General features: G+C 37.9%; 1 protein-coding gene across 3 annotated transcripts in view; it reads right to left on the bottom strand.

The window, feature by feature from the left end:
* EDIL3 (EGF like repeats and discoidin domains 3) overlaps positions 1 to 25,480 on the bottom strand; it is a 228,216-nt gene that overhangs the window by 112,236 nt on the left and 90,500 nt on the right. For all 3 annotated transcript variants that reach the window (XM_027881299.1, XM_027881307.1, XM_027881291.1), the window contains one exon: positions 3,986 to 4,114. In XM_027881299.1, the coding sequence (XP_027737100.1) occupies positions 3,986 to 4,114 (129 nt within the window). The remainder of the gene's footprint in view (positions 1 to 3,985; positions 4,115 to 25,480) is intronic.

Genomic DNA, 25,480 nt, shown 5'->3' on the forward strand with positions numbered 1-25,480 from the left:
GATAATATAATTTGTTAAAACTATCCATAGGATTAATTTCAGTGAAAATTACCCTCACGCTCCCTAAAATAAAAAGGAACACCTGGGTTAAATTTACAATGCCCTAAACAGATAATTCTTTCCAAAGGAGAAACCAGAGTAAGTGTTTGTCAATGGAAGTGTGGGATGAACACCTGGTATGGTACAACTGCACACAGCCCAGTACATTGAATTTGCCCACTTGGCTCTTGTGATAGCTGGCTTGGAATAACCTGTATCTGTACGAGATAACAATCAGTTTTAGCCTTCAAAATAAGACAGCTGCATGAATACCATCTGTGGGAAATTGTTTCTGGAGTGCTATACCACCAAAATGCAGCCAGTAATGGTTTGGCAGGAGCATGCACCCATTGTAACACACAAATTCCATGCCACAGGACTTTCTGCACCTTCCCCATGCATATTTGTTCCTGTAGTTGGAAAACACACTGCAATTCTGCACCAGGGAGGAGCAAGCCTGGGTCTACACAGGCTAGCAGTGGGATGTTGGGAAGCAGTGCCGGGACCCAAGAGAACAGCTGGAACTGTGTCAAGGGAAGGTTAGATTGGACATCAGGAAAAGATTCTTCCCCCAGAGGGTGATGGGACAGTAAACAGGCCCTCCAGGGCAGTGGTCCTGGCCCCAAGGCTGCCAGAGCTTAAGAAGTGTTTGGACAATGCTCTTAGGGACAGGGTGGGATTGCTGGGGTGTGCAGGGTGTGCAGGTCCAGGAGTTGGACTTGATAATTCTTTGGGTCACTTCCAATTCAGGAGATTGCATGATTCTATGGTTTGAATTTGCTGGTAGAGCTAAAGTTGTAGATGATTCATCATGTCAACGCGTTGAAATTTTATGGTCCCTGGCCTTTCCAGTTGCAGCCCCACAGTTAAAAGCCACTGTCCTATGGATAGCTGGGATGATGCCTTAAAACACAACCAAAATGTGAGCGGGTGCTCTCCCACATGGCCTCCACCTGTGCCATTTCCCAACACACTTGTGTAGCAGATGTGAATATCACAGGCAATCCATAATGTGGTGGTAGGAAGCAGAGAACTCAGTACAAACACTAGGAAGGGCTTGCTTATGTTTTTAAATGTGTTTGATTACTAACCTTTTTTCTTGGAGTGTAAGACATTGAGTTATGTCTGACAGTTAATGATCCTCAGAATATAAAACCACATGCAAATCAAACCACTAAATCTGAACTCTTTATTGTTTCAAACTTGAAATTTCCAAGTAGGATCTCTGTCGTTTCAACTAGTTGAGTGGCAGCCAGTAATATATACTGTGACTAACGTTTCAATTTCCTACTTTTTCCAGCAGGCAATCTCTATCTGATAATCACAAGAATGCATAGTGTATGTGTCTTTCAGTATTCTGGATTTATTTTTTTTTCCTGTGGAAAAAAATTGTCCATTTTGGTCCTCAGGGTATTACCATGGACTTTGCCTTCTCCTAGGCTGTTTTAATATAGAACCACAGGATGCTTTGGCTTTGGGTTGTAATCTTTAAAGACTGCCTAGTTCCAACTTCTGCCCAGGTTTCTAGTCTAGTTTCAAGCCTCCCCAGGATTTTACCTGAGGTAGACTTTCCTCTCCAAAGCCTGGTTACTTTATGAGCCTTGAAATGGGAAGTTGTTATTTGTTGGTTGTTGGGGTTTTTTTGTTTGTTTTTTGGTTTTTTTTGCCAATCAGAATCTTTTCAGATAACCATTGCAAATTAATATCAGTTTTGCAGTAAATCAAGAATATGCAATCAGTGAAATTGCTAATGATCTCTTTTACAATTTATATATTAATTATTTACATGCGTAGAAGGTAAATGAATCTCAGAAATATTGACAGGATGTTTGTTCAAGTGAATGATAAAATAACAGCTTTGGGAATCTGTCTCGACTGCAAAATCAATCACCTAGCTTAATTGATTTCACAACAGAATATTAGATATGAAAGAAATCCAAGATAAAAAGCCTTGTTCAAGAGAACTATAATGTGATTTTTGGAATTCTTGATGTGTAGAAGAAGAGACGTGCCTTGCAATGAGGTCATTTTATTTTATCTTTTTATGATAAATTCAACAGACTTCTTACTTGATTTACAGTGAGTTCAGAATTGAATTACCAAACTTTATGAAGTTGAGGGATTTGTATCAAAGGAACTCTGTGAATTGAGCTAAAGTGATATAACATAAAAGAGTCATATTAAGTCCACTACTGAAAATTCCATACTTCTGATTGTGAGACCTTCTTGGCTGCTTCTCACAGCTCACATCCTTAGGGAGCCTCAGAACACCTATATAGTGCATCTGATTTATTACCAAATCTTAAATAAGATTATCTGAAAAGGGCTGATTTTCATCGTCCCCCAAAGAGTAACTGTTCACATAAACTTGTCTTCTCTCAAATTTCTTTAGCTGCCTCCATGGGTTCTGGTCTCCCCTCAGTGAGCTTGGATCATCTGTGTGAGAGCTTTACTTTGTTCTGAAGTTGATATAAATACAGTTTGCTGACCACCAGGATCATTTGCTAACTGTTAGATACCTCAGTATTTTTGAAAGGATACTGGTGACCTAGTAAACAACTATGATGAAGTTACTCCATAATATTTTCACCAGATTAACTCAGTGGAACTGCCTATATTACCTATGTAATTAACTGAGAGTGTGGCAAAAATAATGAATTTGAATGTCTTTGGGGACACTTTCCATTGGGTATTTGAAAGACATAATGAACATTAAGTAGTTAGTTGAGCTGGACTGCACTGGTCCCTGACATTCCAAATTATAGACAAGTATCTAAATGGAGCAATTAATTCAGATAGGCTGGATTCAGTATTTAGTTACCCTGAGCTGAATGAGTGAACTAATCTTTTACATGCAAATGGAAGTGGATTCTTGACTATTTACTTGAGTTTTTATCTTCTGTTGGCTTCCAAATGCATCAATAATTTGAGATCTTCAACCACGCTGCGCTTGGTTAAAGAACCAATTCATACACAAAATAAACCCCCCAAAATTTGGCTCACGAGTCTGTCCTTAGGCAAAGCACTTGTTCTAAATGAGTTTCGCATATGGAAAACCCCCCAAGTTCTATTCAAGTGACAGATAATGCAGGTTACATTTATAGGTGAACGTGACCTGATCAGCCACTTGCAGATGAACTCTCTTACATGGTGGGGTCATGGGAGAAGCAGACTCCATGCAAGCACTACCCAACAGTAACTAAAATATCCATGAACTATCAATGCTGTTTCCAGCACAAATTCAAAACCCAGCCCCACACCAGCTACTGTGAAAGAACTTAAGTCTACTCCAGCCAAATCCAGCACACTCAAGATTTCTTTTTCCCGTGAGGTTACTTGTCAGTTCTGTAACTACTCACTGTAAGCCAAGGATTTTCACCTGAAAACAAGAAATACCCTTCAAGTGGTAGTGATTAGAAAGAGATCCAGAAACTCTATTGTAGACAGGATTAAATGTACATTCAATTTAAGCCTGCTGCTTCTATCTTTGAATTTAAGTGTCCTGAGTTAAAACATTTCTTAATAAATTATAAAGACATAGGTAAAGAAAGATCTAGAAGACATATTTTTTCGGAAATTTCTTTTCAGTATTTCTTTCCTCTTTTTGTCTAGCATTAATCAAAGAAAACCCACACACAATACTGAGATAAGAAGAGATCTCTACTATTTCAAGAATGCTTTTCCATTAAATCCATGCAAAATATGTTTACCTCGTCATTGCCACAGTCTAAAATATGCATAGCAAATTATGCACTGTTGTGTCCAGTAGGTTGGTAGCCAGGTCATTTTCTGAAGGCAGCAGTAGTATTCAGTGGTATTAGCTGGCTCATAATATAAAGGACAAAGTCTGATATACTTAAGAAAACCAGATCCCATATTAATCCTTAACAAACAATAAAAAGGCTCCTATCTATAAACACAATAAAATTTACCATGTGGAACTTACTGTGCTGGCAGTGAATCCCATTAAATCCCTCTGGACATTTACAAACATATCCTATGAATGTGTCGCCTCGGTACGCTTCACTAATTTCACATATCCCACCATTATGGCATGGATTAGGAATGCAGGGTCCTGAGAGAAGGGGGGGAAAAAAAAGAGAAGAATGTATACACACACAGTAACAACAATAAAATTTCAGTCATTATAAGCATTCATTAAAGAAATAAAATGTGTTATGGATAGCTTTATATTCCACTAACGCAGTTAAAACACATCCTTCAGTTACTTCCGATAACTTGCCAGCACAGATTTTTATGAACAAGAAAAAATATGAAGCATGTCACTACTCATTAATCACAGCATTATTTTTTAATGTAAGAGAAGACAGGAGACAGAGAAGCTAAATCTTGCTCTCCTATTAAAGATAACAGGCATTCTAACTTTTACACCACTGAGGAAATAGGTATTAATCAAACATGGCTATCATGTACAGAGTGTCATGTACAATGTCCCTGAATGATCACTATATGTCAAGTTAGTAGTCTGAGGAGATCTTTGCTATGGCTTTGGGTGACTTTCTGAATATGTGATGATCTGGGCCAGCAGTTTCCAGCTACTAAACCAACTATTCCTTTTCCACTGAGTGCCTTTGTAGCACATCCACATCAAGACGATTTTGAAAAGATCTGACTAAATATTCTTTTTCTCCAACAAATCACGTGCTAGGATACATAACGTTTCATTAGTGAGATCTAATTTGTTAGGTTTACAATTACTATAACTCTAAATACCTTTAAATGGCAGAATCTTTTGGTCTGAGGTCTAAAGTTAACAGCATATGCTACAGTTTTTCCATTTTATTATCTTATTAATACCACCTGCAATTTGACTCCTACCAGGAGAAAACACCTGGCATTTTGGTGATTTTTTTTTCCAAATCTCATTAAAAAAAAACTGGCAATCATTGATTAGAAAGCCTCATGTACAAATCTGTGTGTGAAAAGATTTGTGAATTCAATATAAAGCATGTTATTTGCAACCTTTGCAACATACATAGAAAGATGGTACTCATTGCTTATTGAAATGCAATCTCATAATCATTCAATTTCATACCAAAAAAAAAAAAAATCCCCCCAAAAACCACAAAAAGCCCAACAAAACAGAAAAGAATTCTGTAACATAATTTACTTAAAATCAGTGCTGGGAATTACAGAATCACAGTCACGAAATCACAGAGGTTGGAAAAGTCCCCACCTTGTCAAGCAGCCCAGGGCACTGAGCGCAGTGTCCAGCCATTATGTCCAGTCATTCCTTGGACACCTTCAGGGATGGGGACTCCACCACCTCCTTGTTCAGGCCTTTCCAAAGCCTGACAGCTCTTTCCAGCAAGAAATTCCTCCTGATGTCCAACCTGACTCTCCCCTGCCATTTCTGCTTGTCCTGTCCCTTGTTGGGAACAGAGCCCAACCACTTCCTGGCTCCCCCCTCCTGTCAGGGAGTTGCAGAGAGCGAGAAGGTTTCCCCTGAGCCTCCTTTACTCCAGCTCCTCCTTTTTTCCAGCTCCCTCAGCTGTTCCTGGTGCTCCAGACCCTTTCCCAGCTCCGTTCCGTTCCCTGGACACGCTCCAGCCCCTCAATGTCTCTCTTGTCTGAGGGGCCCAGAACTGTCCCCAGCACTGGAGGTGTGGCCCCAGCAGTCCCAGCACAGGGCCGGGCACTGCCCTGAGCCTGTGACACCCCATGGCTGGGACAGCGCAGGGGCCATTGGCCTCTTGCCCACCTGGGCACACCTGGGCTCATGTCCAGCTGATGACACCAGCACCCCCAGGGCCTTTTCCAGCCCCTCTGCCCCCATCTGGAGTGTTCATGTGGTTGCTGTGACCCAACACTTCATCATACTGAACCAGTGAACTATTGAATTGAGTGATTTAAACTTTTAAAAGAGCTGTAAATTTAGCGTTTCTGAGGGTCTGACAATTAGTTCATGTTTTCAGTTACAAACATTACATTAGTGAAAACCACACTCTCCAAGAAAATATTAATTTGCAAAAGATAAAAATTAACTGAAGGATGGCACATTCCCAAATTATAATTGCCAATGTTTGTGCTGACACCCAGGTGAACATTTCTATTACAACTTATGTCATCAGCCAAGACACATTCCTGAAGAAGTTATGCTTTGTTTACATCATTAAACAAAGGATATGTCTCACTGTACCCAAAAAACAAGGAATACGAATATATGGCAGCTTATTCCAAATCCAACTGGTAGTTAAAAAGGGCAAAATCATGAAGATGAAAACAAGGACCCTGGCTGCTGCCTGTTTTGCCTTTATCCATCTACATTATGCATTACACTTTATAAGTAATGGTACACTACGTTCTTAATTCTAGACAACATATTTCATCAGATCTAGGAAGATTTGTGTGTTTCAAGTATCACTGCTTCTGTTCATGCTATTTCTCCTTCAGAATATTTTGGGAAAAATCATCTTTCATAATTTGTACATTTGGTCTCCCAATGAATATCAATTTTTTTTTTTTCCAGGCCACTGTCACAGTGCTGCAGTTTGGGGAGTAGCTGCAGGTAGCCTCATATATTAATAGTTTCTGTGCAAGCAGATCTCTAATCTTCCAAGTGCAATAAATCTTTTACTGATTACTTTTTCAGTTTGCTTGCTGCTTTGTCCATATGGCTTGTTAAGCACGTGTTCAACCTACTGTCATTGATTTTCTTTATATTTTGCATTTTCTCAGATCAGTCCAAAGTACAAAGGCTTAAAAGGTCACTTGAGGTGCACAGTAATAAATATACTGCTGCAAGACAGTATTTTTAACTAGTGTTTGTCTTCTATGATGTCTTCCTTCTGGAAAAAAAACAACACACCAAGAATATGGACTTCTTTTTTTCCTGATTATGGTTGTTATTTAGTGGTTATAGATAAAAAAATAACACTAATTTCACTGTCAATGTTAAGTATTTTGCTTTAGGTATTTTTGTTTGCTTTTGTTGTTGTTAATAGAAACTGGTAGTTCAAAATTATTTTTAGAGCAACAAAAAATTCTCATTAAATGTACTAAAATTAACACAAAACAATCACCTAATTTTCACTGGTTAACATTCATTTATTAATAAGGACCTGGGTTAGACTTATACGTTCTAAAGCAATGATTGATTGAAAATTAAAAAGCCTGTATCATCCTACCTTGTTTTTCCTAATTCTATAGACAACTAGCCTCTCAGTTCACACATCTTCAGAACATTTAAATTGCATGAACACCCAAAGATATGATTCTTTTTTTTTTTCTTTTTTTTTTTTATTTTTTTTACTTAACTGAGCATACAGGATCCCCAATACAAGTTCTGCATCTTTGAGTGTCCTGATGGATTTGGGGCCTAATCCTGTCATTGTTCCATTTAAGACCCCAAAATGGTATGTAGGGTCTAGGCACAGCTTCCAGATAATGAGGAGTTCCAGCTAGCTTCCATAGGGGTGTGTAGGCTTTTATACAACATAATATTGAACGCAAGATAATTAACTGCCTCACCATCTGATTAATGTTTTCTGTTACTGAGCTATATAGCAGCAAGTTCAAACCCATCTTTTTTTTTTTTTTTAAACAACAACAAGTAAACAAAAAAACCCCCAAAACACAAAAAAACCAACACCACAAAAAACGCCTCCAAATAACCAACAAAAGAACACCCCAAACCTGTCAACTAATTTTGAACAACAATGGACTTCAGGAACTGGGTTTTTAAAATCAATAGTGCTGTAATACTTTTACAGGTAGTCTTTAAGTGGCTTCCAACACAAAGGTAACAACATTTGATCAATATTAATGAGCAGAGGAATTCAATGGTATGGTTTCCAGGCATTTTTACCCATGTTCATATAAAATAATGTCAGGAAGATTAATTGTGCGCTCTAAGTAATAGATCTATTCACTTTTGCTGCTCTTTTCAGTACTTCCATGTTCAGTTCCAGAGGTATTAGCCAACATAAGTACAGTCCAAAATACATCATTCTGTTACTTGGTTGAAATCTCATGCTGTTTTTGAAAAAAATATTTAAAGTTAACTTACAGCATAGCAGGTTTTAAATTTTAGATGTTCACACTAAAACCTCTGAGATTTTATAGGTATATGAATCACACGAATGCATCCTCAATAAAGTTGCAAAGGGGCTTAAAGCAGAACCATGTTATCTATTTTCTTCTCTGACAAGTATAGTGATCTGAAATTTCATAATAAAATCTTGTATCATGCAATACTGAAGGGCAAATTACATATTTGAGAGAAACCATTAGTTTGTCTTTAGCAAAAAAAGCCAGAAAAGCAAAGAAACCAGTTCAATGGTAGTTATCTGTAAAATAACCCATTTCTCATGCTTCTAACAAACAGCATAAGCATTTTTTTTCTAAATATAAAATCTGCTGATGCTTTGAAGACATTCAAAAACACCAGGCAGTTTCAGAGAATGTTATTAAACAAGAAATCTACATCACTCACATCTTCCTCACAGTCTTATTCTCCATAGTCAAAAGCGAGCTAAAACAGGAAGGTGATAAAAAATAAAAGCCCAGAATTTCTTACTAAGTCAAGATTAAGTGATAAATACGAAAAACATAAAGAGAGAAAAAAAAAAAAAGAAAAACCACCAAGAAATCTGTACTCCAATGGAGAAAAACAAGCAAAATCACCACATTTTTTAAAAGTCAAATTAAAGACAGGGAAATAGAAATGTTAACACTTTTGATGGTATTTATCTATCCATTTTCATGTAGAAATAATGCAACTTTTATTAAAAATACTAAATTAGATATTGACCTTATACATCAAGATGAAGATCCTGTTAGTAACAGAGCTAAGTGCTTCATTTATTTTGTCGAATACTACTGAAATAGGACCAATAGATAATGTTACTCTCATGATACAATAAGCTACAAACCCCATCAAAACAAATACTGGAAGTTTTCATTTTGAACAGAACCACTCTAGCTGCTTGCCTTTGTAGCACAAGCTTTTCTGAAGTCCCTCTTGGCTTTACACAAATGTCAAAGAGAGTGTTTTCCCCCACTGATAAGTTTGAATCTTCATCATAGAGCTCTCACACTGCTATAACATCAGTAGTTTGAAGTTTCCCTCTATGTTTTGATCATATATGATTCTTTAGATGCTCCCTCTGCCAAAGCAAATTCTTCAAAATAGGCTGTGACAGAGCTCACTTAGCAAGAGCTCCTGTATTTTGAAATTAATATGTGCAAAAGCAGCCAATGGAACATTTAACTTCTTTCATCTTCATGGGAAGGGAATAATTAGCCTCCCCTGCTGGAGCCATAATGGCCCAGGTTTCCCATGAGGAAGAAATTAAGGATTCTCACACTGAATTAGGCTCAGTGTCCAGGTAATCCAACACTACCCCTTCTGCTTATCAGTTCCTGCACCCTGACAACAAAGATGAAGGATCCTGCAATGGGAATGAGGGAAAATCTGAACTAGGTATCCTATAAATACCTGAAATGAGCCTAAGCTCTGAGTCCTTATACTTGACATAATTTTCTAAGACATATGTTTTCTTCACACTTTTAAAAAACATACCGCCTATATATGTACAGATGATAGGCCACCTCTTTTTCTGAAGTATATTGACCTTTTTCTTTCCTCATCACCCTTTAAAAAACTCAAAATGGGTTTTTGAAAGGTTTGCCCCTTCAAATGTGAGATTATAGAATTCACACTTCAGCAGACACAAATCCAAAATACAACATAATCCTATTCAAAAAAGACTGTCTTCCAGAGAGATACATTCAAATTCTGCAGGAATGTCCCCACAGTTTCTGACAGAAAACTGCTTTATTGCACATGAAGAGCAGGAATATAACAAAAGCTTGTGAGGGTCTCTGATCTTCCCACATTTACTACTTTGTCTAATAATTAACCATTGTAGCGAAGGCTTTACCTGACACAGGGGCTGGTGCTGTGTTCCTGTGTGGGAGTTGTGATGCTTCAGAGACCATTTTAACAACTTGACAGAAATGATCCTGCATCAGCTGAGCTCGGGGGATCATTAAATCATACCGAGACACACACTTATGTCTCATCCTGCCTATAGGTTCAAGCACACAACGATCCAGCAATGCAGAGCAGGAGTCAGGTCCCACATGTACCTGTACCTTGAGCCTCTGCACCACCTTTGGGGTTAAGACTAAGCTTTTTCTCAGGTATTTTGTACATATCACTGCATGCACAGAAACTACCATTGTCCAAGACCACTTTTCGTGTCCAAAGCACCGCATATTTATTCACCACATTTCAGCTGCCTGCTTTGCAAGGCACAGCTTTGAGGGCATTTGAAGAGCATGTTCCCAGCAGATGTGCTATTGACCTTCTGCCAGAAGGCACTGCAATCAGGAAAATGTCTTCTAGACAATGTGCTCATTCTGCCACTTAAAGATGAAGCATCTGCAGCAATGATTGAATATGCTATAGAGCGGTATTTGTTCTTTCTTACTCATGCACAATTTTTTTTTGCACTTAAAAGTCATTCTGGGTTACAAATTTACATAAACATCCAAACATTTTAGGGCCCAGCTCTAGTTATACTGGTGCATCATGACATGGTTTTAAGAAAACAAAGCAGTCTCTTGGTTTAACTAAAGCCCACAATAGCTCCTACACATCAGTGTATTTCACACGATTTCCTTTTTCAAATTTGCTACTGTTGATTCTATTTTACTATTAGAATACAAATATACTTTGTGTCAGCAAATATGTATTAGACCTACAGCTTGCTTTTTGTTTGGTTATTTTAACTTTAAAAGAGTAGGCACTGCAGAACAGCATTCACAGTTTATGTGCAATATTGATAACATTAACTGATAGCTATATGCTATTCCAGCTAATGCACACAGGCAGTAAAATAACTAGCAGTTACAAAAACTGTCATGTCATTAACATTCTTAAGATACCAGCTTTGGAAACAATAATAAATAAATAAATAAATCTGTTTAGCCTGTCTGATAAGTGAATTAGTACCGTATTAGATTCTATCTGCCTATATATTCATTATAAACTAATGGCACCAATCCAGACTTAATTACACTGTGATTAAATATTTATCTTGTTTTTAATGCAGGAAATGGAGCGTGCTGATTATAATGATCAAGGTGTCTCCATCTGGATGCAGTAAAAGCTAAGGTTCATCCCTTGAGTGCAAAATGCTTTAGGTCACTTCTGCACATTCCCCTCTAATTCTACTCTGTAGAATTCTGTTACAGGGAAGAAATATAGGATGATTTTCCAGCCATCTCCCAACCTTTTTTTTAAACTGAATGACTAGAATATTTTCTGAAAAGATGTAGTTTAAACTTGGTGGCTACAAAGTGCCTTCCTCAATAGTCTTAAGCTTCTCACCTAACTCTGCCATTGACTGAGAAAGGCCAATTATATCCAAATTTGAGGCATGGTCAGTGTAGCAGGCACTGTAGGGATACCACAGAGGATGAGATATGACAGTTCTCTAAAGGCTGGCAAAAGAGTTTAATGCACTACAAGACATTTTCCCCAAGTTCTCTCTCATTATTTCTCCCCATACTCCTCAGCTTTCAAGCCTGAGAACTTTCCCTCCCCATCTTCAAATCTGTTTTTCACTTCTTTATACCCTTTGTCACCTAAATATGTGTTTCTGAATAATGCCCACAGTGTTCTTCCCCCATCAGCTCTCTCACAAACCTCCTTAGCAAGTTCATGTGTGATCCATTCTGCATCTCTGCATCATCTTCCACAGGAGGATTTTATCTCCCCAGAGAATACATGCTCTGTTTAAAAATACAGGTTCAGGGCCTTTTCCTTCTCCTGCTCTAGCTTTACACTCAGGCAGCAGCATCATTATTTTTTTTCCTAGATGATCCTGTTTCTGTCATTGACTTCTGCTACTCTTGCTGACCCAAGTGTGGTAGATGGGTTGTTACGCTCCATTTTTGGTGGTTTACTTCGTACCATTGTTCAAGCCAGCTTAATTTTCCAACTTAAGTCAAAAATATTTTGCAAACTCATTTTCAATTGATCCTGAGATTTGAATTTTTAATGTTGGAACATTCAGAGAAATATTACATTTTCATCTGGGATGTTTGAAAGATTCAGTTCAAAAGTGCAGCTCTCACAACACTAATATCTACAGATTCTACATTAAAATAAACTCTCAAAATCCATTGTCTAGGTAGTTGAAATAAATCCATATCTGTATTTACTGCACTAGTATGTTTTTTAAGTAAAACAGACCCAGCAATAAGGAAACTATAGAGAGTCTGGTGCCTAATGCAGAATCTCAATGCCAATTGGATTTCTGCACAACAGTGCTACATTTATCTCCATAATTCTTGTCATCATATACGAAAGTGTCAGTTTCCATTGTTTTACTGCACTTTAAACTGCCAATGATCAGCACTTCCCATCCTTTTTCATCGTATTCTTCTAATAACTGGAAAACAGAAAAAAACATGCAAAGCCTATGTGAACCTTAATTATAACAGTAAATAGATTAAAATCTGGTTAGTCCTCTTGATGAGCACTCCAGTGGGAACTAAAAAATGCAACAGCCTAAACTTAGGCTATTCGTATTTGTATGAGTCAGGTCCTAATTACTAATGTTGCATTAATGATACAGAACAGTAGAAGAGAATCTCAGAGGGTGATTATCTTTAGGACATGAAATATTATTAAAAAGTGATGAAAGAGAATCACTAAATGTAGAATATATATAGTCCAAACAGGCAAAAATTCATCCACAGCAGAAACCAAGGGAAATAGAGAAGACTCACACTCCACCCATTTATTTCCCTGAGGATGTAGGACAGAGGAAATATATTCTTTCTTGTTCCATCTTTTTCCCAATCTGTCATCAAACCCTTCCAATTTAATGTAAAAACCTGACCATAAATCCCTCTGAATTCTAGATTCTGTCACTATTCTCCAACTCCTACTCCTTTCTGAGGTAATCATTGTTCTCTTTTCTTCTCATCTCCCATTCCTGCTTCATGTTGTTCTCTTGTCAACTCAGAAAGCCATACACTGAATAAGAATTCCAGTTTAAAATCTCAACCTATGTTTGCATTCATGAGCCTTTAAGCTGGAAGATACACAGTAGGATCACTTGATATCTGTTTCCTTTGCACCAGCAACATCTACAGCACAAATATAAGTTAATTGTTCCTGATCAATATGGTCCTTATTGAGTTAGTTGTTCCTGGGTGAAAATACTGATCTATTTTGGTGGATACTGGTAATAATATCTGTTCAGCAATACTGGAGTTTGGTAGTTTCTGATGTACAATGCTTCAATGTAAAACTACATTTTGGGTTATTTGCACACAATGTAACGCTTTGTAATAACAAGTCCAAGTACAGTTCTCTGCACAGGTAAATTCTGCCTTCAACTGAGCCTTGTGCAAGGGCTGGGCCATAAACTGCAACATTCCCAAGGCCACTAATACATTCCTTTAGGGAATGGCAAGGCAGAGCTCCTCTGGAGCCACACAGTCTTTTCTGTTGTCCACTCTCAGCTGTGTAGCTCATCAGGCACATTCACCTGTCTCCTGGTTTGCAAGATGCAGGGATCTGTGCACAGGTATAATGATGGTGTTACTCACCTGAGTAACTCCAGAAGATGAGGGCATAAACTAGGCATGATTAACTTCCCCTCACCACAGGATAGATGACCTAAGTGCATGTTAGTATTCTCTCTTCAATCTAGTCCAGTTAGTAGCTGGATATGGTTCCTGAAAGGGGACCCATAATGTTGGTCATCTGGTGATGGAATGGAGTCAGGCACGAGAAAAATGTGTGGTTGAAAAATGTGGATCTGCAGTTCGCTTCTGAATGATGAGGAATAAGACCAGCAGGAGATGCTATGAAAACAAACCTAGCTACATGAATTAAACACTTTGAGGCAAGTTCTTCATTTGGAATTTCCTAACATATTACCTGTACTCTGCTATCAGAATTTTAGCTGGGAACAAGACTTGATGCTAAATACATTGCTTTACACCTTCTGCCCCTGCTCCTCCTCATGGGAGGTTAAAGCAGAATGTACACCTGACAGGATCATTGATTTGCATTTTTTTCAAAAAAAAAATGCTCAGTACCTACTGTTTTGCAGGGAAAAAAAAAAAAAAAAAAAAAGTAGAAAGATTTTTTCTTACTTAGGTGGCCAGATTAAAAAACGAAGATTGAGAAATTCCAGGTCAACATAGAAAAATTAAGAATCCGATACTGAAATGCTGTCACTCTTTCCCTTGGAGTATATTCATAAATAAGCTGTTCTGCAATTTTAACAGGATAAAATACTGTTGAAAAGTTGAAACTAATGAAATTCATGAATAACTGTAACACTGACTTGTAATATTACTGCGGAGTGTTAATTCATGCTTTGAGCGTAAACGTTGAAATATGGTGCTGCAGGCAAATAGAACATATAAATCTCTATCCAGACCTTTTTGTTTTTGGGCTATGGCTCATTCATTGCAGACAGTCATTCCAAAAAAACTTAATGAATTCAAATTATTTCTCAGCTTATTTGACACAATTCAAACCACTTCTAAAGTATATAAAGGTAGAATTCATTTTAACATTTCTTTTTTTAACAACAGACAACTGGACATTCATGGGAACATGCTACATTTTAATAACTATTATTTCTATCACAACAGTTGTCATACAGACACAACCCCCATGCAGCCACTGGAAGTTGTGTCTGTAATAAGTAAAGAAAATATATTTCTGGGCTGGACTGTGAAAGCTTCTGCTCTTTTATTTACCTCTAGTCATACCGATAGTTTTCATTCAGCGTTTTGTTACTTTGCAGTACAGTGGATCTTATGCAAATTATTCTGCTATGATTTTGTTTTGAAGTCACATGGTATTTATTTGTAAGGAAGACTAATGAAGGCAAGAGTTTAATATAAGTGGAAAAAATAGTTGTTTCCAAAATAATATTTTAACTACTACAATAGATGTGATCAAAATAAACACAATACATCAGAAGACAGCTGAATGCCAGATATCCTTCTTTCTTTCAGCCTGATAATGGACATTCACGCTCTGAGGTAAAGCACTGTTTATCTTAAAAGACTTTCAGTGGAAAACAACAACAGACCTAAAGATCTTCTCAACATCACAGTGATATTCCCGGCGTCCAGCTAGTGTCTCATGGGCCGGTACTGACTGGTGCCAGACTCAAAATAGTTTGGGATAGCAGGGATTTTTTTACTTGGGAGCATTAGTAACAGGCTGAAGAGCAGTGAACATAGCGCAGTGCATGGGGCGAACTCATTTAGATGAGAACTGGGCACCAGATCAGCAGCTGATGAGGCAAAGATTCATAACCTAGACCAGATGGAAGAAAACAGCCCATGTCAATGCTACTTTAAACCCTGCTCTTGGTCCTCCAGCGTGCTTACTTCTCCTTGCAGATAATTCCATTATCTGCCAGCTACAACATTCCTGGGCTTTGAGGCACTAAAAATCCACACCAATGTAAAGTATTATGCATATCCATGATCATGATCGATAAAATACTGCTGGTTCAAACATGAAGAAATACTCATTTGTCTGATATTTATTCGTTTTTTCTGATGTTTATGAATTTCACCTACCAGCTGGTTCAATAAGATGTGCTACAAACATTTGACTCTCACAGCCCTCTTGCAACCTATGAACTCACCCCAGAAAGTGATTCCAAATGTCTTATCTTTCCCTGATTATACCATCAGTCTCAAAGGAGACTGAATTTAACAGAAGTATCACATTCTCTCAGTTCAGCCATGCTGTCTCTGCCACCTGTCAGAGAGCTTTCCTTGGCACTTCCTCCGTACTTGCTTTAGCAGTTTTCCAACCTGCGCAAGCTTAGGCATATCCATAAGTTCTTTTAACACCCTGACAAGATATGAATTACTGAAAAGGTATGGTTGTAAGAAGTATCACTTTTTTTTTTTTTTTTTCCTCCAGGAATAAGAGTAGATTTTTATACATTTGCTTGTTTTTTACTAGACAATAGTTATGAATTAAAAAAAAATTTATTTAATGACCAGATATATGAAATGTTAGAATAAGGTGCTAGAACAACGAACATACAAGATACATGATTGAACTTATCATCAGAGGTTTTCTTGGCTGTTTCAGGATGTCAACCCAAATATAAAATTGTAGAGATTATACAACAGAGGCATTCCCAAGTGAGTTATTAGAGAGGGATGTTTCTCATTCATCCTGCTGTTTAACATCATAGCATAGGGAGCAATAATAGTGATAACATACAGCGAAAATTAGGTTTTAATATTAAAATATTGGAGTTTGCTTCTTTTCTTCTCTTGCTTATTGTACCAGACAGTACAAAACATGAGCTTCCAATATTTAAGTCTTACATTAATTTCTAACCCAATTAATTTTTTCTATTTTTTTCAATTGATTTTATTATATTCTCAATTTAAGGCTTTTCTGGTACCCTTCTTCAAACATGACACTGGAGTTTAGCAGTCATACCAAGGGTTTTTGCAAGATTCATACTGATTCACTTTGCTCATTATCTACAAATCTTATGTTGAAGTACTGAGCACCAAGAGTGTACAACTTACACCTGAAAACTATTAGATTTCAGGAAACATCATCACAGCCACTCTTGTTTATTTTATATAAGCAGAGTTATTAGCACTCTGATCTTTAGCAATCATCAGTACAAATCCACATGAAAAAACTCCCAAAACTCTCAAAACTTTGAAGAACACAACAATATGCTAAATATATATCACGGAAGGAGATACCCCAAATTAATGTAAGGAAAACCAGATTATAAACATAAGAAAGCAGCAGCTATGCAAAAAGTGAGGTCCAGAAACCTCAAGAGATGAATCACAAATATGTGCATACTCATATGGGCACAGAAATGTTGTGGTTTGATTCGGCCACTGTCTCTCTGGGCAGTCTCTGCCCACATTCTCCACCAAAAATGGGTTTGCTCTAGGCAAATTTTTCTCTCACCTCCCACACAAGTGCTATAAGTTGAAAGAAGGTTTATGCAGACAAGAGAGATCTGATTGGGGAGAAGATTTATTACTAGCAAGATAAAAATTAAAGAACTATATCTGCAACAATTCTAATTAGGTAAAATTGCTATGTATTTACAGAAATACCCCTCCCTCCTTTGTATCAGTTCAGGAGGAGAAGCAGTCTCTCTCTCCCTTTCCAGAGCTCCAGCAGCACTTTTAAATAATCTTAAATAATTCTGCAGCACTCAAAAGTTCCTAATCTATTATCTCTAGGATGACAACTCCAATTTGTCACAGATGGAACTATTTCTCTTTCTCTCTCTCTTCTATGGCAGCCTCCAGGACTGGGCCTACTCCCCTCCTAAGCTAAGACTGGAGGCTGGGGGGTTATCCAGGCCCTGTAGGGTCTTCCATGGACTGCAAGGGGACACTTGCCTACCATGGATCGTCACCACAGAGTCACAGGGGATAATGGCTTTTGAGTCCACCCCTGTTTCCTGTGGGGTCCCTTCCTACTGGAGAACAGTCTTTGATAGACCTCTCTGACATGGGTCCATCCCTTGGACAACAGGTCTTCCATTCTCTGCTGTCCCTCAGGGTCACAAATTCAGCTGCACTTGCATGGATCCCTCACTTGAATCCCAGCATCTTACCCGAGCCGTTCTGCTCCAGCGTAGGTCTCTCTCTATGGCCTACGAATCTCCAGCAGGACTCTGTTTCATTTCAGGTTTCTCATGAAGTCTCAGCTTTCTCATGCATCAACTTACTTCATTGTAAGCTCCTCTATGAGCTGCACGAGGGTCTCCTCACCCCAATAAACTTCCACAGGTGGTAGGGTTTTATTTTTCAGTCTTTTTCCCTGCTAAAGGGAGGGAGAGAGAGAGCGAGAGAGGGGGGAGAAGCAGCCTCCCTTTCGAACTTCTCTCTCCTGCTGCTGCCAGCTTTGACCTTGGAGGTCTGTTATCTCTTTGCCAGAATTCCTTCTGCAGCATTTCTCGTTCATGCAGTCAGTCCTTCTCTAAAGTTTTTTTTCTCTGCTCTCCTACAGGAGAGAAGGGAGGCTTCAGTGCCACACCTCCCCTGGGCCTAGGGCCGGGGGAGGAGGGGGACGTTGGCCCCTCTTGGGGCCTGCCTCCTCTCCTACATGGCTACTAATTTCATCTGCACAACCACCTTCTCTTCCTTTCTCTTAAATATGTAACTGGCAGAGACATTACTAAAACTTCTGATTGGCTTTTTTTCTGGAAATCCACCTGAAAAAAAAACATTTTCAGCCCCAGAGGGAGATGGGGGCAAAACCATGACAGACATCACGATCCTGGGCCACACAAATTCAAGATTCACTTGTACTCCTTCCCGTAGAAACCAGAAAAGAGGATTCACCTAAATTCTGAATTTCTTCCTAGCTGACATCAACCCAACACATTCCTATACCCATACACTACATCTATATGTAGAGAAAAAAAGGGAATAACTTTTTGGATTTTTTCTCTTTTTGTATTAAATATCTAACTTCCTGGGATGACTCATTCTCTACAAGTTTGTGTTTCTTTTCTTTGGCTGCAAAGACTGACAGAAATTGGACTCTTCACTCTTGAAGAGGAAATCAGGATGAGATGACATCTATGCATGTTGTTACTGTGAAGCTTCCAAAAATAAGACTACTTCCCAAACATTCCTGTTACAATTTAGTGCCAAAGGCACAACTGCCAACAGTAAGGATTTCAAATCCATATGTATGCCAAAACTGGCACTCATAAACATATATTCCACCACGAAAACCTTACTATAATAAATATTATTATTTGATATAAAATGTCTGTCATGGAAGGGTCTCATTTGCTGTCCAAAAATATGGCAAATATATGAAAAAACTACGTAGCATCTTTAAGAGCACAGTTAATTTACAGCTTTTAACTTTGCTATCATTTACTATCTTGGTGCAGAACCACTTTGCACTGTAAAGGAATAAAATTTCTTCCTCAGAACTCTTTCTGTTTTCACACTCAATCCAAAGCTTTTAAGATGGTCATAAGGCTGTTTAAAACCAAAGCAAGCACAAAATAAGCCTCTTTGTGAAGCTATTTCTTGACTAGAGTCTTTTTCATCAGGCTTGTTAAGCTGCTTCCAATTCCCCAATGAACCACCACTCCTCTTTGGTTTGCTTTCATTAGTATTTGCCTTTTTTTATTTCACCTGCCACACATCTAATGCCTGGATGGGAATCTTTGACCGCTTCAATTCAATTTAATTACAGCATCTCACTAAAGATGAGTGTTGAGTTTTTTTCTTCACTCTAACTTTCAACACACATTTCCACCAAACTCCCCTTTCCACTAAGCGCATACATGCACCTACACGGTAAGACAGGTCAAGTTGCTGAATCAAATTAACACTGGCTCTATCAGGGAAAATTGCATTATGGATGAAGTACTTCCAGCTGGAACAGCCAACTGTACTTCAACACAGGTGCTAGCATAGGCACAGAGGAGAGAGGAGGCAGCAAGAAAGCCAGGATGTGCTGGAAGAAGGAATAAATAATTAATGGATGATAGGAAGAGAACAACACTTGTAACAGTAGCCAGACCCATGCCAGACTACTGCGTCTCGCTGTTCACAGAGAGTCTTCAGACTCACTCCCTCTGTGCTCATACTCAGCTCATTGATCCCATTTTCATGCCTGTCAACTTTCTTCCCCAGGAACTTCTTGTTTCAGTTTGCAACACTTCTCAGAGGAAAATCTGTTCTTGTAACTTGTAACTTATTATCTGTTCTCTGCCATGTTTAGCCTTTTCACGGAACCACAGAATGATTTAGGTTGGAAAAGTCTTCCCAGACCATCAAGTCCAACCTGTGACTGATCTCCACCTTGTCCCCCAACCCAGAGCACTGACTGCCATATCCAGTCATTTCTTGAACACCTCCAAAACAATTGTGCTCCAAAAAAAAGAGGTGCTTTTTTGTCATATTTCTGCTGTACTCTTCTTGGAAGCACAGAGAATTCAAGGAGCAGCAAAGCACACAGATCTCTGTAGAAACAGGAACAGCAGTTTGTTCATCCTGCTTATTCCTGCTCCATCTTCAGAGGGAGAAGTAATAAATATCAAATAATAATCTCTGATTTCTTTAATCATGTCTCTCAACTGCTATTTCACCTCTTTTATCTGTCCTAGCAAGGTCCAGGCACCTGCAAAGGCTCTGCTTGAGGAACACTGCTTCCCAGATGGAAAAGCACCTAAGTAAAGCTACACTGTGATACAGATCTGGTATCAGTAGATATTATGTACAGCTGGTTTAAGCGAATCACAGAACCACAGAATGGTTTGGGCTGAGAGGGATTTTAAAGCTCATCCAGTTCCAACGCCCTGCGGTGGGCAGGGACACCTACTACTAGACCAGAGTGCTTAGACCTCCATCCAGCACGGCCTTGATCTGAGCTGAGTTCCATCTGAGGCAGATGCCTGGTATGAAAAACTTCATCTCAGAAAACATGTGTCTCAAATTTCAGGTGAGCAAGTGAAAAGCAACCCAAAGAAAAAGTCAGTGACATAAAGCAGTTTCTATCTTACAGGATACTCTATGATCTTCCACTTGTATTTGTACACTCGGATGAATATTTTATACCCACCAAAAATATAACTCTTGAAAGCTGTACAGATTACGGAAAAAATATCCATGTATGAGTTCCTCAGACAGCTGCCAGCACTGCAGGCTAATCTTAACCTCCTAGCTCCTTTTTTGTCAATCTTGAAAAGAAGTGGAGCCATTTTGCCAAACAGTGGTTATTTTTATGATATATGGACATTCTCTAAGGAAAATGCTGAAAATACGAATTAATTTCCATTTCTGACCTAAGCAAGATTTTCAGCTTTTAAATGCAACATGCTACTCTAATAGCCCTCAGTGCCACCTGGCATCTAGAACTATATTTACTGCATATGGCTCATTTCCATCAAAATAGGGTTCAATATGACCTTTACATAATTTTCTGATTTAGTCTATATTTTGCTTGAAATAGATGGAAAAGTAATTAACAAGTTAGCTTCAGGCACTGGAAAAAAAAACAGAATATGCACTTCAAGAAGAAAAAGAAAAGGAATTTGAATTGCTACAAATGCATAAACCAAGTTCAGCAAGACAGCAATTCCCTGCTACAAACCCTGGGGGAATGGCAAATCCTTTCCCTTGGAATAATTCTGAAGGATGATTTTCCTCTTCAAAATGTGTGAAATAGAAATAGCTTTGCACACCACAGCAAAATCACTGTGCCCCAAGAGACAGCTGTCACAAAACCACAACACTTCTACAGTGGGCAGTAAACTGAAGTCCTTGAGACTGGCCCAGATGCATCCTTGACATTTTGAGGGTGACACAGAAAGCATATTAAGTATCTCATGTGTGGTCTTTTTTTCTTTTTAAATATTAATTTCAATTACTTATTAAAAATATCTGGTTTGTAGTTTTTCTTTTCTGATAATCACAGCATGATTTGGGTTGGAAGGGATCACTTGGCTCCAATAATCATTACAGTAATCACCAAAAAAGTTCCAATTTCAACTTTTTTTACATTCAATAAAGGCTATTATAAATGACACTATTTTCAAGAAGAAGAGATACCTTTTGTGAAATCTAGTTTCAAACTCACAAATCAGTTGAGGTTTTTTTAGGGAATACATATGGTATAGTTACTATACCATAGTTACTATATAAGGATACTTCCTATGTAAACGTCAATGTCAGTAAGATCTCAAATGTTTTTTATTTGAAGTTATAATGTGACTCTGAGAATCACTGATTCGTGTCCAGAACTTTAACCAAATGGATCTCATCTGCCTTTTGGTGAACAGTGCAGCAATAAATGGTAAAAACATTTTCTGACATGAAGGTGAAGGATGGAAAGACAATGAAAAATTGGTCACAATATTAATCCGTTCAAGAAACAGACCTATTGAATATCTGAATCATAGAATCCCAGAATGTCCTGGCTTGGAAGAGACCTTCAAGATCATCCACTGCTATCCCATGCCATGGGCTGGGACACCTTCCACTATCCCAGGTTGCAGCAAGCCCTGTCCTACCTGACCTTGAACACTTCCAGGGATGGGACAGCCACAGCTTCTCTGGGCAACCTGTGCCAGGGCCCCTCCACCCTCATAGCCAAGAATCTCTTCCCAATATCCCATCTAAACCTACTCATTTTCCAAACCATCTAATATAAAATTATTTTAAACTGTCCAATATAAAGCTATCTAGAATGGTGCCAAGTAGAACAATTCTAACTTCCACCACAAATAGTTATGAAAAAAACAAACCCATAAAAGTTTGATATTATGAATATCAAAGTGAAATTAAACCAGTACAAGGTAAAACCTAGGATTTTAATAATATTATGTCCAGTGTTTTAAATTATAATCCAGTCAATTTTTAAATAGAAACATATTTAGAAAAAGCAAAAGTACTTTTTTTTTTTGTCAAAACTGTGGCTATTTTATAAAACAAATTCAATTTTTTATTTGTTTTTACTTGGTTGCATTTGTTTTGTTCTGTTTTGTTTTGTTTTAACTTACCCATGTAGAAATTTATTTCCGAGGAACCACTAAATTCATGAGAAATGCTCTCATAAGAATAATCATAAGAATTAAAGCCTATGTTCAGTAAGTCAACTTTGAAGCATCTATTGACCAAAGTAATTTATAACTACTTTTAATTTGTCATCTTTTTCAATCTACTTTTCTTTCTCCAGACTCTAGTTTTTTTATTCTGCAAGTAGGTTCCAAGACAGACACTAAGGGAATATACTGTGATGCCCTTCTTTAAAAGGCTTCTTAAACACAAGAAATCCAGGGTAAAAGCAAAACTCTAGAGATTTTCCTAGTTTGGATGCATGAGGTTCGGTAAAACTATTTATTTGATCTGAAATTCAAATGAAGAAAAATGCAGAAGCGGATCAAAAGAGAGTTTAGATGCCCATAACAACATAAAATCATAGGTTTTTAACTGGAATGGAAAAAGATGTCTAGATCAATGCTTATCTTGAAGAAATACAAAGAAAAACCCTATAGAAACTGTGAGGATCATTTGAAAAACTCCTTCATTTATCTTTGGTTAAAAAGCATCTCAGATGAAACACATTTGATGGGTTACAATTACAGTTAATTAGACTGAAGTATTCTGATGGAAATATGCTGTGAAATATCATTTCTAAAAGGAGAGAATCACAGGAAAATAATTATTACAGGATTAGTAACCTTCAAAAGTAACCTTCAATCTACAACACTCACAATAAAATTTTAGTAACTTCACTTCTGCAAGATTCCTCCTGGATGGTGGTGTCAGAGCAGTTGGACACCATCCCAAAGACCAGAGTATTGCAAATATCATTGTTTTACCCTCTGATCAAATAGGAAAAGAAACTCTAGTTTTGATCCTGATGACAGGTCAGTGAAAAGTTTACAATGTTCATAAGATGCAGAAATAATTTCGTAGTCTTTATAAAGCTATTGGCTGCAATTTGTCCCACCTCATGTTCTTTCACAAGTAAAGGCATTGTTTGGAAAAATATGTGTATGAATAATACTCAGATACATTTCAAAAACTGGAGGAAACGTGCTGCTCTTTTTTTTTTTTTTTAATTTTTTTTTTTTTTTTTTGGAAAAGAGCAAAATCTGGTATTTAATAGAACAGCCTATACCAGGCACATCCCACTGAAATTACCGTGGAAGTCTCTAGGTAAGAGCATGAGGTTTTGATGGAGTTTCTATTTATTTTTCAGCACTCCTAAAAATTCCAGACTGCACAGCTGCCTTCCTACTCTGAGGAAGAGGAATGTGCTTTAAGCAGAAAACACAGTTTTGTAAATGTCAATAAAAACTGAGAAATAAGTTGTGTTAAAACAGTCCTGTAGGAATGCACTATCTGTTACTTTCAACTCAACAACATCTTATAGCAAAATCAATAAAAACTATAAATTATGAAGTATCTAAAGAGCTAGTACTGCTTCTAAAATTTTAAGATAGAAATTACTAATAGGTTGCACTTTATTCATAGATTTATCTCTTAGAATAGATGATATCTGTAGTGGAGTCCAAGTGGCTGTTTTAAGAATTCTACTTCCCTCCATTTACCCATTTTCAGCTGATCTGTCTGGTTAGCTTGGCCAGCTCACAGTTATGGGCTTTCAGCAAAACAGCACTGATGTTCAAAATGCAAAGAGGGAGGTCATGCCTTCATGAGATGCTCCACTAATCACAACAGAAATGATGGTTTTACAACACACAACCATAGTAACTCTTTCTAAGATCTGTGTGCATTTAAACCATCTCCATAAAGGGAAAAAGGCTGTGTCTTTTGCTCTTTGCGGTGTAAAAAAACCTCCTTTTTTGACTGGCGCTCCTATTGAACTGTTGCAATAGGTTTCTACTCAGATATTTTCCATGGAAATTTCAAGACTGACAGATCTCTCAAGAAATGGATAGTTGAAAGCTGATGCTCAGATATTATAATGTGTGTTCCATGCGAGTGTGTTAGTGCTCTGCAGTTCTTCCCCAAATTCTCCCTTTCCTGGTTTCACAGTGGGTTTTTTCCCATCTCAGTCATGGTTCCTGCTCATTCCGCTGCTACACTCATGTTAAAAGCTCCCTTTTGCTACTTTCTGTATTGAGTGCTAGTCTTCACTATTCTCTCACTCTCATATTCTACTCTTGGCTTTGTTCTCCATCCTTTAATTTATTATTCTCTGCTGTACCCTAATTACTTATATTGCTCCCCAGTTGTAGGTTAGCATTGTAAACAGTGTTTAATCCTTCCTTGCCATCTTCGTCTCCTCATTCACTTCTCTTACCTTTTCTCTTTTGGCCCTCTGGAGGCCTTTCCCTCTTTTAATAAGCCACTATAAAGTGATTCCCCATTTATTTGATGTTTTAGCTCACTGACTTTGTACAACTCAGTGCCATTTCAAATATGTTAAGCTGTTCAGTGGCATTCTTCTTTGGTGCATTGCCTTCTTTTATCCTTTAAATACTCCCCAGCTAATGGATTGCCAATTAATTAGAAATAGTAAATCTTCACAACAGAATAAACACTATGTGTTTGAGACTCTTGAGGAGCTCCTAAACTAATTTTTATGGCTTTGATGGTAACCATTCCTACTCCTTGGCAGCTTGTCAATGGAAATAAAAGTTCTCTGTGCAGATACCCAAGCCATCGTTTGGAGAAGGTTTTCTTTGAGCAGGATGCTCCTGCATCTGTTGTCTTTTCCTTCCCTCACTGCTTTTTTCCCTGCTGTCTTTTAAGGATGTCAGTTTTGAGGGGTCATGCAGATGGCTGAGTTTCCCCAGCAAAAAGACTGGTGAAAAACTAACACTAAAAAATAAAACAAAAATGTCAAACAAAAAAAACCCAACCCACCCATCAAACAAGCAAACGAAAAAAACCCCACAAGCAAAAAAACAAACAC

Source organism: Empidonax traillii, unplaced genomic scaffold (genome assembly GCF_003031625.1).
Source record: "Empidonax traillii isolate 1590-97213 ecotype Southwest subspecies unplaced genomic scaffold, ASM303162v1 scaffold6:size4315531, whole genome shotgun sequence".
Taxonomy (NCBI): domain Eukaryota; kingdom Metazoa; phylum Chordata; class Aves; order Passeriformes; family Tyrannidae; genus Empidonax; species Empidonax traillii.